Raw genomic sequence first — 18,411 nt, forward strand, 5'->3', positions numbered from 1 at the left:
CTCATATTATTAAGCATATACACAAATCACAATGACACAAAATAGGAAAAATGTAAGAACTTCCTTCCATTTTAGAAAACAGATGATAAAAAACAGAAAATTCTTTTCAGAAATGCAGAAAAATATTTTTTTTTCATAATAGCTAACATGCCTTCCTTAGGCATTAAGATAAGTTTCTGTTTATAATCTTAATACAGCTATATTTTTACTCTGTATAAAAATCAAGTCTCCCAGGAAAAACAGGGTATTTCAACACACTAATCTTTAAATTCCACCACTAAAAATGCAGGTACACACCCCAGTTTCTAACCCCTTAGACTATTTTGCACAATGGGTTTAAGTCATTGGAATGCATAAGTGCTCAACAAAGCAGCCCTGCCTCATACTGTATGATTTGGCAGTCAACATTCTTGTTTTCCAGTAAAACAGAAATTTCAAGAACAGAAACATTGGGCTTCTTGAAGTATCACTGATGAAGAGAATGTTTCTGAGCAGCTTCTGAGCAAATTTATCTTAACAGGTTGATCACGGATCTGGGGTCTTCACTCCTCAATCATGTTAGCCACATGTTTGCTCAGTTATGGATAGTGTCGTGACCCACTTCACCATCGACCTGTATGTCTAAAGAAGAGAACTGGTCCTCAATCAATGAACCTTTGGCAGCATAACTTTCCTAAATTTCTGCCCTCCAAACCCAGGTTCTACTGGCATTACCAAGGCCATATCTACATTAGCCCATGGTGCCAAATACTCAACCGTAGTTCCTAGTTTGATGGCAAGTCCAGTCTTCATCCTATTCTCCCAAATGTCTTTAATCAAAGCCTCTGGGTTCTTAGTATCCTCAGGATGAAAGGCATATTGATTGGCTCCTACTGCGTCCACAAGCTTTACTCACTGTTCCAGCCTGGACACCATCCCATGTGTGTTAAAGAAAGGATCCTGGTCTAGCTGCTTTTGGAGACTCTACCACAAGGTGACCGAAGGTGGTCACCGTTACATTCAGGTGCAGAAAATTGGCCCTGGAGGCCAGCATCCTGAGGTACTCAGCCCCTAAGTTGTCCAGGTTGCTGTTGAGGCTGGATGGGATAATCTTACAGCTGGATGCCATGGTACTGGTTCCCAAGAGCCAAGTCCCACAATTCCCCTGGCAAGATAAAGGCATCATCCCAATTTGTCCTTGTTTTTTTTTTTTTTTTTTTTTAATGTTTAATGTGTTGGTACTTTAATCTTTAAGCAGTGACTAAATTTTCTTTTGAAGTAATGATTAATTTTCCCCAGTGTAAATCGAAGTAGAGACAAAAGTTGTAGCTTTTAAGAATTTATTTTAGAATCAGTTATGTTTTAAGTTTACTTGCCTACTATTCAAATGAGTCAGAACTAGCATCTTGCTTTGTTTTTGTTTCTTGGATGGGGTAAGATAACAGAAGAGCTGACTTATTTAGTGATTTTGCTAAAATATGCAAATGAATAACCTCAAATCTCCATTTAAGTGCCCTTTGTTAGTAATATAAATGTGGTCAAAGGGCTAGTAAACGTTTTTGTTCTCAACTTCCTTTCAAATAAATTCTATTTCAAATAAAATTCTTCCTTTCAAATAAAATTCTGTTATACTAATTTAATGTATACATCTACTATCATGCTAGTTCTCTCTTATTTTGTTACTCCTACAAAAAATTTGGCATATTTTCCTTATTTCGCATTTTAGTTTCCTTTTATCATCAATAAACTTACTTTTACCAAATTTTCAGAGTATGAAAATGTTTTCCCATCAAAGTTCTATGGTGTTGGACCTTTTTTTCTGAGGTAAAGAAACAGAAAGATCAATTTGGGGGAATTTCCCATCATGGGAACACACCAGCGCTTGCTAGTCAACTGGCCTACAGACACAGGTTGGCAAGTTCCTGTATGTATGGGCAGAACAGTAACAAGACATTTGAAGGCCTGTGAGCTTTGCTTTTTCACCCAATACTTTTCATCTAATCCTGGTACAACTGTGAAACTGGAGCCAGATATTCAGGACAAGACATTGTAGATCACTTGATAGTGTTTTGGAGGCTGCTGTAGGTGTAATCTCTAAGCGTCCACTTGGAAGAGGATCCAAGAGCAATGCGGATACTTTAGGATCTACTTTTTTTAAATAAGTAGTCATCCTATTTCAGACAATAGATATGTTATTGGGAGCTCTACTGTTAATTCTTGGTCCTTAGACCAGTGTCTGGGTACCTTCATTAGGTATGGAAATTTTATTTATATTAGAATTTGTCCCTGGATCCCAACCTAGGACTCAGAAATCAGGTCTTGGAGTAACATGCAGCTCTTATATGCATGATAACATAGATTAGGCATCTGTGGTGGCTCCAGAACTTCAGGACTCACCTGATCTGTCTTCCATACTGCCTTTTGGTTGATGCCAGATACAGGATCTTTCCTACCACAATTCTCTGCTATGTCCACTGATTCTTCTTGCAAGACCTCTCAGTGATCTGAGTACTTTCCTTTAATGTCATTCCTCAAGAGCTTGAGATACAATTGTTCTAGATATGCCTAGATCTGATCATTTCAATTAACTATATGGACTTTATATAAGGGCTGCATCACCAATATTAACCACAAAAACCACAGCAACAATGGAATAAAAAATCTTTCAAAAGATCCTTGAAAGGCTTCCAAATGTTCTCATTTTAACATTCAGAATACTTACTAGGTCCCTCAAGGTTCAGTCTGCACAGCCTAGGCCTTGCTATCTCACTGTGCCACTCCTCATCTCTTTCCTCACTCCCCTTATGCTTCAGCCACACTAATCTTTCTGTGCATGTGTGCAACCTGACTTAGGTCTTCCCACCTGCTGTTTGCTCTCTCTAGTCCACTACCTCCATCACCCTGCCCACACTTACCTAAATTCTGTTCATTTTTTAAACCTCAGCTTAAGCCTCATTTTCTTAAAGTTTTTCTTGAACACCCAGACTCAAGGTGGCTCTCCTTTTGTTTACCTTCTTAGCAGCCTAGACTTCTTTATAGTACATTGCACAAATGTATTTGTATAATTATGTAATTGACTGTTTAGTATTTCTCTCCTGCATTTAAAGAAAGCCACCAGGATCATGTCTATCTTATTCAATACTATACTTAGCATGGTGTCTTGCATGACACTCATTAACTTTTTTTGTATCATTAACTTTTTATTGAGTTAATTAAGCATTTTCATAATGCCTTCATGACTAAGCTTTCAAAGGATCCTTTTTTCTGTGTTGTCACATGTAGAGAACAACACATATTGTAACCTGGGTTCCCCTGAAAGCAGAGCCTAAGACAAAAGCTTCCTTGAGCCTTAATTGGTCTTAACGAGCAGAAGTGAAGAACAGGGAGAGTGATTGCTATAGACTGAATAGTGTCCCCTCAAAATTCATATTTTGAAGCCCTAACTCCCATTGTGACTGTATTTGGTGATAGAGTCTTAAGAAGGTAATCACTGTTAACTGAGGTCAAAAGAGTGGGGCCCAAATCTGAAAAACTGTGTTTTTATAAGAAGAGGAAGAGAGAAAGATCTCTCTTTCTCTCTCTCTCTGCCATGTGAGGATACAGTGAGAAGGTGGCCATCTGCAAACCAGAAGGAGAGCCTTCACCAGAACCCAACCATGCCAGTGCCCTGACCTTGGACTTGTAGCCTCCAGATATGTGAGAACATAAATTTTTATTGTTTAAGCCACTCAATCTATGGTATTTTGTTATAACAGCTCAAGCAGACTAATGCAATAATATAGAAAAGGAGATAAAAACCATTAAGAAATTGTGTTGTCTAGTTGGTCATAAGTATATGTGACTGATGCTTGATTTGATGGGATCTTAAAGAAGGCTTATGAAATGCAACTTACAACTGTTTGCCCTGGGAATGAAAAGAGGAAGCATATATCCTTCAGCCCCTATCACTCATTAGTTAAGGATGACAGTAGTGTAAGAGCAAGAGGAAAGAGATACATGGTGCATCCTGAAGAAAGGCACCGAGAGGTTGCACCTGAATGTGACCAGTTGAAGCCTATGCAGAACGGGTCACTACAGCATTGGCTGGAAGAAAAAGTGGGACTGATAGGATTTGAAGTGGCACACAAAGTGTCTAACACATAGTCCACCACAGAAGTATCATGTATTAAATATACACAAATAATTAGTTTTGTAAAATGGTTTTTAAACAATCTTCATATTTTTAGTATTTCTATAATTCTTATCTACATGGAAAAAGAAACGAGGCAGTTTTTGTAAACTAAAGTGGAAAAATAATTATGGCTGCAAGTAAATGCTGACTCTGAAATTATTTTAGTGATGCTTACAAATAGAATCTTGAAACATCATTTTTCAAGATGCCAAAAGAGATGATAATGATTATTTAAGCATTATTTATCTCAGAATCTAGACAGGATGGATATACCAAGTTAACAACTGAAAAGCAAGTTTAACATGTTTTTTTGTCACAAAGCAATAAGCTTTGAACTATAGTGAAAGCAACATTGAGAAATAACCTGTTTTAAAAGCTGCCAGAGACAGATATTGCCTAAGATGATAACTTCTTTAACATTAGTGATGACATGATAATTTGCCTTCTACTGTTGAAAATAATCCAAATAGCTTGAGCGTACAATTCTAGTCGAGCAGGGTATGATATGTTTAAGAGAAATACTGGAATAGTTTCCCCATGATTGCAAGCTTTTGATTTTTTAAAGAGAAAAGAAGACAAAGCTAGATATAGGCGGGACTTCAAGATAATTTGTACACATGGAAATTAGAAAGTAAATTTAGAGCTGCCACAAGAACCAATTATTTTTTCAAATACATCCTGAAAAATGCAAATAGTATAGAAAGATTATAATTAAAGCACCAGTTCACTCAAAGGCAACACTTTTAACAAAGTTTTTTATTTTTGGTGGTACTTACATATCTCTAAATAATATGCTTATATTACTATTTCTTGGTTTACCAATGTTAAATGCAACGAATGTACTTTTGCTCTCATAAACAATGAGATTTATGGATTTAGCTCTCATGGATTTAGCTCACTTTTGGAGAAATGTCTATTCAAGTCCTTTGCCCATTTTTAGGTTGAGCTATTTATTTTATCACTACTGAGTTGTAGGAACTCCTTATATATTTTGGATATTAATGTCGTATTAGATACAGTTTGCAAATATTTTCTCCCATTCCATAGGTTGTGTTTTCACTCTGTTGATTGTTTCCTTTACTATATAGAATCGTTGTAGTTTGATGTAGTCCCACTCTATTTTTGCTTTTGTTGCCTGTGATTTTGGTGTCATATCCAGGAAATCATTGTTAAGACCAATGTGATAAAGCTTTTCCCCTGTTTCCTTCTAGGAATTTTACAGTTTCACCTCTTATATTTAAGTCTTTTATCCATTTGAGTTGATTTTTGTGTACAGCGTAAGATAAGGGTCCAATTTCTTTTGCATGTGGATATCCAATTTTCCCAGCACCATTTGTTGAAGAGACTATCATTTCCCCATTGTGTAGTCTTACCATCCTTGTCAAAGGTCATTTGACTGCATAGGTGAGGGTTCATTTCTGGGCTTTCTATTCTGTTCTATTGATCTATATTTTCGTCTTCATGTGAATGTCGTACTGTTTTGATCACTCTGGCTTTGTAATGTGTTTTGAAAGCAGGAAGTGTGAGGCTTCCAACTTTATTCTTTTCTCTCAAGTTTGTTCTGACTATTCAAGATGTTTTGTGGTTCCATATAAATTCTATGATTATTTTTTCTATTTCTCTGAAAATGCCATTGGGATTTTGATAGAGATTGCATTGAATTTGTAGATCACTTTGGGTAATATGGGCATTTGACAATATTAAGTATTCCAATCCATGAACACATTTGTGTCTTTCCATTTGTGTCATCTTTAGTTTATTTCAGCAATATTTTGTAATTTTATATGTACAAGTGTTTCACATCTTTGGTAAAGTTTATTCCTAAGTATTGTATTCTTTTTGATGCTATTGAATTGTTTTCTTAATTTCCTTTTTGGATTGTTCATTGCTAGTTTGTAGAAACTTAATTGAGTTTTGTGTGTTGGTTTTTCATCCTGCAACTTTGCTGAATTCTTTAATTACTTCTAACAGTTTTTTATGTTTGGAATCTTTAGAGTTTTCTACATATAAGATCACGTCATCTGCAAACAGAGATGATTTTACTTCTTCCTTTTCAATTTGAATGCCTTTTACTTCTGTTCCTTACCTAATTGCTCTAGCTAGGACTTTCAGTAGTATGTTGAATTGAAATGGCAGGAGTGGGTATCCTTGTGTTTTTCTTGTTCTTCGAGGAAAAACTTTTGGATTTTCTCCATTGATTATGATGTTAACTGTGGCCTTGTCATATATAGCTTTTATTATGTTGAGATATTTTTCTTCTTTTCCTACTTTGATGAGTGTTTTAATCATGACAGGATATGGAATTTGTCAAATGCTTTTAGTATCTCTATTGAGGTGATCATGTGATGTTTATTCTTTGTTCTGTTAATGTAGTGTAACACACTGATTGATATTTGTATGTTGAACCATCCTTCCATTCCAAGGATAAATGCCACTTGGTCATGAAGTATGGTCCTTTTAATATACTAGTGAATTCAATTTGCTCATATTTTGTTGAGGATTTTTGCATATATATTCACCAGAGTTATTGGCTTGTAGTTTTCTTTTCTTGTAGTGTATTTTTCTGGTATTGGTATCAGAGTAATGCTGGTCTCATAAAATGAATTTGGAAGTGCTCCTGCATCTTCAATTTTGTGGAAGAGTTTGAGAAGGATTGGCATCAATTCTTTCTTAAATGTTTGGTGGACTTCGCCAGTGAAGCCATCTGGTCAGGGGCTTTTCTTTTTTGGAAGATTTTTGATTACTGATTCAAACTCCTTACTAGTTATATAGGTCTGTTCAGAATTTCTGTTTCTTCGTGATTTGGTCTTGGTAGATTGCATGTTTCTAGGAACTTATCCATTTCTTCGAGGCTATCCAATTTGTTGGTGAATAATTGCTCATAGTAATTTCTTCTAATCCTTTTAATTTCTGTGGCATCAGTTATGAAGTCTCCTCTTTCATGTCCAATTTTGAGTCTTCTCTTTTTTCTTAGTCTCGCTAAAAGTTTGTCAATTTTGTTGATCTTTTCAAAAAACCAACTCAGTTTCATCGATCTTTTGTATTGTTTTTCTAGTCTCTATTTCATTTATTTCTACTTTAAAGTTTATTATTTCCTTCTTTCTGCTAACTTTGGGCTTAGTTTGTTCTTCTTTTTCTAGTTCCTTCTGGTTTAGAATTAGGTTGTTTGTTTGAGATTTTTCATTTTTCTTAAATGTAGGCATTTGTTGCTATAAACTTCCTTCTCAGTACTGCTTTTGCTGCATCTCATAAGTTTTAGTATATTGTATTTTCATTTTCATTTGCCTCAAGATATTTTCTAATTTCTTTTTTGATATCTTCTTTGACCCATTGGTTGTTCAAGAGTGTGTTGTTAATTTCCACATATTTGTGAATCTTCCAGTGTTCCTTCTATTATTGACTTCTGATTTCATTCTGTTGTGATTGGAAAATATACCTGGTATGATTTCAGTCTTCTTAACTTTGTTAAGACTAGTTTTGTGACCTAACATGTGTGGTTAAGAAAGCTGTGTATTCTACTACTGTTAGGTGAAATGTTCTGTATATGCTATTAGGTTCATTTGGTCTATAGTGTTGTTCAATTCCCCTGTTTCTTTATCTACCTTCTGTCTGAATTCTATCCATTATTTAAAGGGAGATATTGAAATCTCATAATATTATTGTAGGACTGTTTATTTTTCCCTTCAATTCTGTTGATGTTTCCTTCATATATTTGGCTGCTGTGCTGTTAGGTGTTTATATATTTTTAATTGTTATGTCTTCCTTGTGTATTGACCCTCTTATTATATAATTTCCTTCTTTGTCTCTTTTGACAGTTTTTGACTTAAAGTCTATTTTGTCTGATATAATTAAGCCCCCCTCTCCCAGCTTTCTTTTGGTTACCATTTGCATTGAATGTCTTTTTTCTGTCCTTTAACTTTTACCGTATTTGTGTCCTTCAATTACAGTCTCTTCTAAACAGTATGCTTTTTTAATCCCTTCATCCACTCTATGTCTTTTGATTGGAGAGTTGAATCCATTTACATTTAAGTAGTTATTGATAGGGAAGGACTTACTGTTGTCATTTTTTTAATTGTTTTCTGTCTGTTTTGTAGCATTTTTGTCCCACTTTTCCTCTCTTTCTTTCTTCTTTTATGTTTTGTTGACTTTTGTGTGTATGTGGTGATGTGCTTTGATTTCTTTCCTATTTTCTTTTGTGTATATTCTACAGGTATTTTCATTGTGGTTACCATGGGGCTTACATAAAACATCTTATAGTTATAACAATCTGTTTTAAGCTGATAATTTAACTTCAATTGCGTACAGTCTTCACTCTTACTTTCTCTGCTTTACACACTTTATGTTATTGATGTTACAAATTACATCTTTTTTAATACTTTTAGATACTAGCTTATACTAGTATACCATACTTTATATAACTTTTAAAATACTTTTGTCCTTAAACTTCTATACCAGAATTAAAAGTGATTTATGCACCACCATTACAGTATTCTGTGTTTGTATAGATATTTACATTTACTAGCAAACTTTATATTTTCATATACTTTTGTTCAGCATCCTTTTGTTTCAACTTGAAGGGTTTCCTTTAGCATTTCTTGTAAGACAGGTGTAGTGGTGATGAAATTCCTCAGTTTTTTTTTTTAAATCTTGGAAGATTTTATTTCTCCTTTGTTTTTTGAAGGATGGTTTTGCCAGAAAAGTATTCTTGATTAACAGTTTTTCTTTTTCAGCACTTGGATTACAGGCATACCTCATTTTATTGTGCTTTGCTTTATTACACTTTGCAGATATTGCATTTTTCTAAGACTCCCCCCACCACCAGCAAAAAGATTACAACTTGCTGAAGGTTCAGATGATGATAGCACTTTTTAGCAATAAAGTATTTTTTAATTAAGGTATGAACATTGTCTTTTTTAGACACAGTACTATCACACACTTAATAGACTACAGTATAGTGTAAACATAACTTCTTTATGCACTGGGAAACCAAGAAGTTCATGTGACTCACTTTATTATGATGATCTGAAACCATACCTGCAATATCTCCAAGGTATGCCCGTATATCACCCCACTCTCTTCTGGCCTTCAAAATTCCTGCTGAAAAATCCACTGATAGTCTTATAGAGTTTCTGTTGGACATGGTGAGTTGTTTTCTCTTGCTGCTTTCAAAATTCTCTCTTTGTGTTTAATTTTTGACAGTTTGATTATGATGTGTCATGTGTGCATTTCTTTGGATTCATTATGGTTGGAGTTTGTTGGGCTTCTTAAGTCTAAATGTCCACTTCCTTCCCCAGATTTGGCAAGTCTTTAGCCACTATTTCTTTAAATAGACTTTCTGTCCTTTATTCTCTTTCTTCTTCTTCTGGGACTACCATGATGCATATATTGGTCTTCTTAATGGTATCCCATATGTTCCTTAGGCTTTCTTCACTTTATTATTATTTTTTCTTTTTTGTCTTTTTGGATTGTCCGATTGGATTATTTCAAATGACTTGTCTTCAAATTCACTGATTCTTTCTTCTGCTTGATTGAGACTGATATTGAACCCTCTAGTGAATTTTTCAGTTCAATTATTGTATTCTTCAACTTTCAAAATTTTTTCTTTTGATTCTTTTTAATAGTTTATATCTCTTTGTTGATATTCTAATTTTGTTCATGTGCTGTTTTCTTGAGGTCATAGAGTATCTTTATAAGGGCTATTTTAATTCTTTGTCAGGTAATTCATATACCTCCATTTCTTTAAGATAAATTTCTGGAGATTTATTTTGTTCTTTTATTTGGGCTGTGTTTCCCTGTTTCTTAATATGTCTCATAACTTTGTGTTGGGATTGGTACATTTGAAATAACAGGCACCTCTCCTAGTCTTTGTGGACTGGCTTTGTCCAGACAAAGACCCTTGCTAAGCCACTTGACTAGAGATTCTGGGGGCCTTGTAACCTTTTTCTTGGGGGGAGGAAGAGGATGCAACTTCTCTGAGTCTATGTGTGTAATTTCTCAATTAGAGAGGGTTGCTGGTTTATTTTTCCAGACGTTCACAATCTCTTGCTCCCTCTGGTGTCTGTCTGTGGCACTGCTAGTTCTCTGGTTCTACAATAGCAAGCGCTCTGCTGTCACTTGTTCTGAGGCTACCAGGTATCCACAGTATGCTGGCTCCCCATCAGCACGTGGCATCAGGTGAGACAAATACAAATTCCTTGGGCACTCTTCCACAAAGCTTGAACACCAGACACATGCTCCACTCCTCTCACTCCTTCCAGAGGGAGAAGCCTCAAGTTCTTCATCTTCTCCTGAATGCACTGAACCATCTTAGTCACAGCAATCCACTGTACCCTTCTTCTTTGTTCTCAATGCACCCAGGCATCCAAACTATGATGGGTGCAGCAGTGCCCTGAATGAGACAAGACAGAAACCAGTCCTTCAGGCTGTCCCCTGAAGAGCTGGAATGTAAGATGCAGCCTATACTCTTCTCTTTCTCACCAGTGTAAAAAATATGAGCTAGGGTGTTCTTTACCTCTGCTGAGCTGAGTACCAGCTTGGAGGAGGGGCTGATGCAGCTAAAATGAAATTGCTCTTCTTACCCACTTGAACGTGACTGTTCTCAGCTTTGCATTCATGTAGGGTACTGGAACATCTTAGCTGGATTCTGGGATTCTCATTAGAGTATTTTGATCTGTATATTTTTTGTTAAATTGATGTTTCTATGGGAGAATGAGGGTTAGGGCTTTCTATTTTGCCACCTTGTGATGTCACTCCTTCCCTGATTTGTTCTTGAGCTCTACCACACATTTGTCATTCTGAGAGTTCTTTCACTGCTTTCCTAGGTTAGAACCGCTCTTTTTTTCATCCCACATCTTCCTTTTTATTCATCAATTTGCATTCTAATTAAGGATGCATGCAAGAAAAACTGAAATCTACCAAGAATTAACTTTTTAAATTCTTCCTTACATTTGATTTGATGGTTTGGCTCAATATAAAACTCTAGGTTCAAAATAATTTTTCCTCATAATGTTAATAGCATTAATGAGAGAAAATTCTAATGCCATTCTATGAAGAAGGAGTATGTGTGTATGTAGTAGTGGGGGGAGGATTTCTGGAATCAACTATTCTATAGTCAGACTCTCAATTAGTTCCCATATTTTCAATTCCTCCTCTTACTCTACTTTGTAGACTGTGAGTCCTTCTCTTAGTCCAGACCTTCTTTGGGATTCTACTGGATAGACTATGTCCTTCTTTTACTACAGTTGGAAGGAGATATATATTTTAGGTAGTTATTAGGAGTGGACTGCCTAGGTTTAACTTCTGACTCTGACTTTTCTAGCTGTGTAACCTTGGTCAAGTTACTTGTGTCTCAATATTTTCATGTGGCTAATACTACCTATTATAAGGATTAAATGTAAAAGTATTGCTATTGCATGATTATTCCTCTGTTCTGCTTTTTCAAACATCCTGCTTTCTTATGCTTTTCATATTCCATTTATTTACATCTCTCTTTTGCTGATGTTTCTCTCATGTTTCTTTTTATATTTTTTTTTTTGCTTAATGAATTCTAGGTAATGAGAGAAAATAAACATATTTGTTCAGTCCCGTTTCTTAAACCAGAAACCAAATCTGATACTTAATTTTATAAAATACTCAGTAATTCAGTAGTTTAGTGTTATTTGTTATTCAATAATTTAAACTTTTTAAAAACTAAGTTATTCTCTTTATGTGCATATATTATCTTTAATATATTTGCCCAGTGATCTAATGACCCAGGATCAAAATTAGATAGGAATTTGTTTCTTTTGATTTTAGTCATAGTGGCAAACTGTTCTAATGCTGGTTGTAATTAAATTCTCTTTAAAGCATTGGAAGCAAAATGAAAAGAATGTCAGCATATTAAAGACAGCCTAACGTTTTTGTGTTGTATCAAGGTGAAAGCTAACAGTTTTATTGCATTTTGTGAAGGACTGAAAAATGAACCAGAAGATAATGCTGGTGATTATCATCATGATGATAGCAGTCACAATTTCAAAACTGCCTAAATGTGTTAGGCACTTCATATATATCATGTTACTTATTCTTCAAAATAGCTCTACTAGGTAAGCATTTTTATGCCCATTTTACTTATGAGGAAACCAAGATTTAGAGTGCTTAAATAATTTGTCCATGGCCACCCAGCCAGTGAAGGACAGAGCTTTCTGACACAAAGGCCTGTGTTCTATGACACTATGTACAACTAACCTGAGACTTAGGAAGCTGCAGCTTGAATAAGTTGCATTAATGAATGTCTATTACTGCATTTCAAGTGCCTTTGTGTCCCTTTTACTGTAACTCCTCCTTCTGATATCATGGAGGTCATTGCAGCTGCCCAAAGTAGCTAATGCTTCCATATACCATTCCTTTAAAATGCTTGTCACCAACTTTCTCACTGGAACTCTCTGCTTTCTTAGAGGCCCAGCCTCAGGTGACCCCAGCTGGGGAATCCTCTAACCTCCCTTAGTGAGAGCAGGTACCATGCCTGTCTGCATTGCCCAAGTTAAGTAGAGTTCCCTGCAATAATAGACACTTAATACTCAATGAAGAATGAATGAGTGGTAGAAAAGAACAGACTAAATTCCTGATGTAGAAGACAGAAGAGAGACTGTTGCTCAGGCAGAGGGATTTGCCAAGTAGAAACTATAAGATATTTTCCAATAGAAACAATATTAGAAGCGATAGTTAGGTTCTACAGTTCAATTGATATCACTAAAACATCAGTCTAACTAACTTTCAAGTTATGTAATATATGTGGGTTAATCTGGTAACCCAACCACCATTTATATAAAATGCTTCTATAAGAAAATGCTTTCTGAAGGGCAAATATTAGTCTTATGAATAAATTTTTGGAAACACGAAATTTGTAAATTGAAGTTAATATTTAAGACCATTATTTTGTTGGCAATCTTTGCTTGCGTCTTCTCATTATATAGAACATGAAGTTAAAAACTGTTTTATATTATATAAATAATACCACGATGCCCAACTGTTTTTTATTCTCTCTGCTCTTACCCCAACCCGGCATTCATCATGTTACCTTATATGTAGTAGGTAATCAAAAAACTTTTGAGTATTGGTTGTTTGAGTTTTAATAGGACTATCACTTATCACAAAGAATAGTACATCCTGCGATACCTAGGGTTCTTTCTTCAATCTAGCTTTAATTTTGAATTACATAGCAAAATTATAAATGATCTTAAGAATATGAATTAAATAGCTGATTTTAATTGATATGGTTGTACAATATTAATAAAAGTAAATAATAATAATAATTATTATTATTATAATAATAGATTTGGATTTTTATCATGTTTTCCTCTTGACTTATAATTTAGGGGCAAATGGTCATTGAAAGGTCTAGAAGACATCCTGGTTTGAAAGGCCCCAACAACCCTGTGTTCTAAACTTTGCTTTTAAAAATTTCCTCTGACTGGGAAAGGGAGGGAATGACCTCTCATTCGAAGAAACCCTATAGAGTGGTCCAGATTCCTAGCAATATATCTATCCTGCTTTCTGGAAATACTGTGTCTTTGAGTTTAGGCTGACCTAAATACTTATCTCTCAGATGGAGGAAGGCTGTGACTGGGAAGAAGGATCCATTATACATTTGTTTTGAGTACACTGACAAAAAGATACTTGTTTCACAAAAGGCACTATTTTGCTTTTTCAGGTGTAACTGTGTGGAACCACATAATCCTAGCAATGATACATTGAAGGAATGGAGGAAGTCCAATATTTCTGCCTCTGACATAATTTGGGAGAATCTAACTGTGTCAGTAAGTGAAACATTGAAAAATAAGTCATATCTTGAATCTTATTACTATAACGGCTTTTATTGACATGTTGAGTGAATTATTGCCACTATGGTAAATTGTTTTGAAGGCATACTGTTGTAAAAGTGATAGTTTTGTCTTAATTTTAATTTCATTCATTTCAGGTATTCATCAGTACACTGGGGTTTTCTTTCATTATAAAGTTTTTCTAATATTTAGTAGGCCTGAGTGCTCTAAAAGCACACATATATGGTATTATATGACTAGATTAACTGAAAGCACATTAAATAAGAGTGGTGTTGACCTAAATGAAACCATATGGCAGAATTAAGTCGACCTTCTGTGTAAAGAACCCAGAACGCTTTTACTTTACTCTGTAACACTGCTCCAGCTGTTCAGAATATGCTGAGGGGGAGGGCATGTTTGTTAATATTTTAGTGTAAATATTGAAGTCTTTGGGAAGAACAAAAGTCACTTCTCTCAACAAAATTCTGGCATGTCCCTCAACAAAGGCTTTTTTACTTCCATTTTTTTTCTTACCTCCCACTTAAGAAAGGGGATGGCAATATATTTTTCACCTATCAAGGTTAAATCCTGTACCTTTTAAAAACTTTTTTGGCTGTCTTCTGTATTGTGATTTATTTTTTTTCTCTCATAGCCGCATTTCTCAGTTCTTAATCTCTTATGTTTGTGTACCTCTTTTTTCATCTATCAAACCTCATAATTGGAAAAATTCAAAGACTATGCTTTTAATAAATATTAAAATGAGTCATCCTAGTTTCTTTTCTATTCTTCCCAGTTACAGACATGGCATTCCAGAGTTTCTACCACTTTACCTACTTGTATAAGCTCAAATCCTATTATAACCATCTGCATAAAACTATATGAATTCTGGTTCATTTTGTGGAACAGATATCATGTTAGTAAGTGAGACAGTTAGAGGAATGTGGAAATCTTTTTTGCTGTACAAATATCATAATACTCTAAACATGATTCTTATAAGAGCACTTGACCTATTGCCTATTTTCTCAATTTTCCCCTTTACATGTTTTCTTTCAGAATCAAAATCAAATGATTTACCCTCCACTTAAAATTCTACCTTGACCTATATTTTACTACCTTTTTTCTTTAGAATAAGCTTTTACTTACTCTTGTTTACTTTTCTTCTGTTATAGTTAACATTTATTCTGTTCCATCTGTTTTTCCCTAGAAAAATAATCTTACCACACCACTTCCTCTCAGAGAGCCATTTAAATTGACCAAGAAAAGAAATGATGAGCTGAGCAAGAAAGAATTCGATAGTTATTCAGTATTTAGACATGAGGTCATGGTTGATATATTCAGCAGTGTATCTTCCATCTATATTTCCCTTTTGTGGACAATAAGGATATTAAGTCTAACAAGTCCCTTGCTTGTGTTCCTCGTTTTGGTGTCCCCTTCAATACAGAAACCCAATAATCCCACCTGTAAATTATTTAAGATGATAATTTACTCTATGTGTTTTATAATCTCTGAATAATGTTAAATATAATATTCGTTTTATCTAATAACAAATCCTGAATAAATACCTTCTAAAAGACTCACAGCACAATTGATCTGGCTAACCATGAGTTAATTTTAGGCATTAGAAGTTTTAGGGTCAAGCTGAGTACAGTGAAAAATATTTTGCAATCAAAGCAAATCTACCACTGTGGTTGTTTTTTTTTTTTTTTTAAGTTCTGTGCTTGGTGTTAACATTCTGGCAGAAATTTTCATTTTGTTTTTCGTTAGTTAAAAGCAGTATTTGCAATGAATAATTGCTAATCTTGACCAGAAATAGCCTTCATCACCAAAGGGAATGCTACATAATGAAAAAATGTTACAATTGTTAAGTCAATGAAGACCATTATATTGTTTTTGTCTTAATTGCTGTGCTTGGTTTTTTTCTCAGCATAATTATCAGTATCACCAAAAGCATTTTATTAATAAAGCACTATGCTAATGGCTATTATAACCAGTTTTATAAAAGTAGTGATATAATATTTACTTTATATATTATTCATTTGCTAATTTTTTATTGAATTGTTACATATCTCATGAATTGTAATTTATACCTTGCTAACTCAGTGAGTGCAAAGAACTTAACTTTCTTTGATTCTCCCAAACTGCTATATGCAAAGTGAGTGTTCAATAAACATTTAATGATTGTTTTGAAAAATTGTCTCATATTACAAATTTACTATTTAATGCAAGTATTTTGTTTTGGTTCATTTTGTTTTTCAGCTTTATTGAGGTGTAACTGACAAATAAAAATTATATAAAGTTATGGTGTACAATACATACCTGTTACCTCACATAGTTACCTTTTTTTGGGATGAGAACAATTAAGATCTATTCTCAGAAAATTTCAACTATATAATATAGCACGGTTAACCATAGTTACCATGTTATATATTAGATCTTTAGAATTTATTCATTCCGCATAACTGAAGCTTTCTACCCTTTGACCAATATTTCCTCATGTTCCCCTCTCCCCTCAGCTCTTGGTAACCATCATTCTACTCTCTGCTTCTATGAGTTTGACATTTTTAGGTTCCACATATAAGTGAAATCATGCGGTATTTGTCTTTCTGTGTCCGACTTATTTCACTTAACATAATATCCTCCAGATTCATCCATTTTGTTGCAAAGGACAGGATTTCCTTCTTTTTTAAGGGTGAATGATATTCCGTTGTATATTTATACTACATTTTCTTAATCCACAGACATTTAGGTTATTTCCATATCTTGGCTATTGTGAATAATATTTAATTCAAGTCTTTTATATCAGGCTAGAATACTTAGGTTTATACACATATATATATATAAGCAGTATGTCAAAATCAGTCATTATAAGCAATTCCTAGGCAAGCAATTAACTAGTGATTGGTTAAGAATTGTCTCAGTGCCAGAATTGCAGATTTAACTTATATGTATATAAGGGGCAAGACACTAATGCCGACTTTAATATATTATTTTATCAAACTTAATTTTTACCAGCTTATACAATTGTTGAAACTTAGAACACGTTCGAAGAATAATTAATAGAAATGAGTTTGTCAACAAGCATTTTTCTCATTTTTGTAAGTGAAACCATATGTTAGGCTCAAAATAAGAACAGGATTTAGATTTGGTTTTCATTTCTAAATCTCAGGACTTGTTCTGTGTGTGTGTGTGTGTGTGTCAGAGGTACAGTTAGTAAAAATCAGAAAATAAACATAGAATTTAGTAGGTCACAATTTTTCTAATAACATACTATCCCCCAAGAAGGAGGAAAAAAATAAATATCTATTTCAAATTTGCTTTGAATTACAGTAACTAGGCAAGCTATTGGCAATTTATTATACATTATAAGACAGTTAAATAATCCTTTAAACGACATGTATATTCTTAAGAATTGAGAATAAGACCCAGCCATGTACCAGGAATATTTAGAAGACTTTTATATCTGCACAGAAGAGTGAAGATGATCACAGATCTATAGATAATGTGTTTACAATGCAGCTTCTAGATCCGCCTTGTATTTTGCCATTCTGCTTAACCGTTGGTTTGCTTAGTAATTACCTTGCTATCATCTCTGGACAGGGGCAAGAGAAGGGACTAAAAAATGCAAGGATTTATTTTTGCTACTTTATTTTTGAAGAGTTTTGAGAGAAGAAAAATTAAAGCTATAATTAAGGCCTGGGGGATTTTTCTTTGGTTTTTCAGTTATCTAAGTTATTGTGCTCTCTATTAGTTAACATAAATAATTGGAATTCAACTTTAGCTAGCAAGGAAGGTATTTGCAGTTAGATTAGAAAAGGGGACAGAATTCTTTTAGATAATTCTAAGGTATACTAACAATATTTCTCAAGAATCCTAGCCGTAGGGGTAGCTGCCCCAAATAGATTTTACTAGTTGGTCGGTTGTTTTTGGATAACAATGTAGCTAGCTGTGATTTATTCTAGAATCTTTTGAAGGTATTTATTTTCTGCTGTACAAGGACTCCAGGACCTGAGGTAGACTCTGTGTTGGTGATCAATCCATCAGTTTATATTTTTCTCTAAGATCTTCCCGTACTGTGGCACAATTCAATTTTTGTTCAGGTCCCAAGTGTCTCAACTACTAATGAGGTCACTGTCTCGCTTAAACCATTCTTTTCTCTGTTTTGAAACAAAAAATTAATACTTTAGTAATCTAATCTTTAAAATAAAATAAGAGAAAACAAAACAAGTTTGAAAGAAAATTTTTTATTTCAAAATATTGATGTTTAAAAGGCTCAGTTTTTCTTGGAGAAAGGAAATTTTTTTGACTTTGCTGCCACCTCATGGCTAAGGCAGTAATTGGAAATGATCCGTCGGGGCTTATAAAAATCTATACCAGGAAAAAAAGTCCATGGAGAAGTCATAGTAAATTTGCCTTGCTCATGTAGTAACTTTTTCTTTTTTGTTCTGTAATCTAAGTTTGAGCCCC

At 34.3% G+C, this 18,411-nt stretch overlaps 1 protein-coding gene and 1 pseudogene across 16 annotated transcripts in view; one reads left to right on the forward strand and one right to left on the reverse strand.

The window, feature by feature from the left end:
* Window positions 1–18,411, forward strand: part of SLC4A10 (solute carrier family 4 member 10) — a 284,389-nt gene that overhangs the window by 228,312 nt on the left and 37,666 nt on the right. For all 16 annotated transcript variants that reach the window (XM_044768822.2, XM_044768819.2, XM_070507978.1 and 13 more), the window contains one exon: window positions 13,839–13,944. In XM_044768822.2, the coding sequence (XP_044624757.1) occupies window positions 13,839–13,944 (106 nt within the window). The remainder of the gene's footprint in view (window positions 1–13,838; window positions 13,945–18,411) is intronic.
* LOC106842590 (ribulose-phosphate 3-epimerase-like) lies at window positions 467–1,108 on the reverse strand (annotated as a pseudogene).

Source organism: Equus asinus, chromosome 4 (assembly GCF_041296235.1).
Source record: "Equus asinus isolate D_3611 breed Donkey chromosome 4, EquAss-T2T_v2, whole genome shotgun sequence".
Taxonomy (NCBI): Eukaryota; Metazoa; Chordata; class Mammalia; order Perissodactyla; family Equidae; genus Equus; species Equus asinus.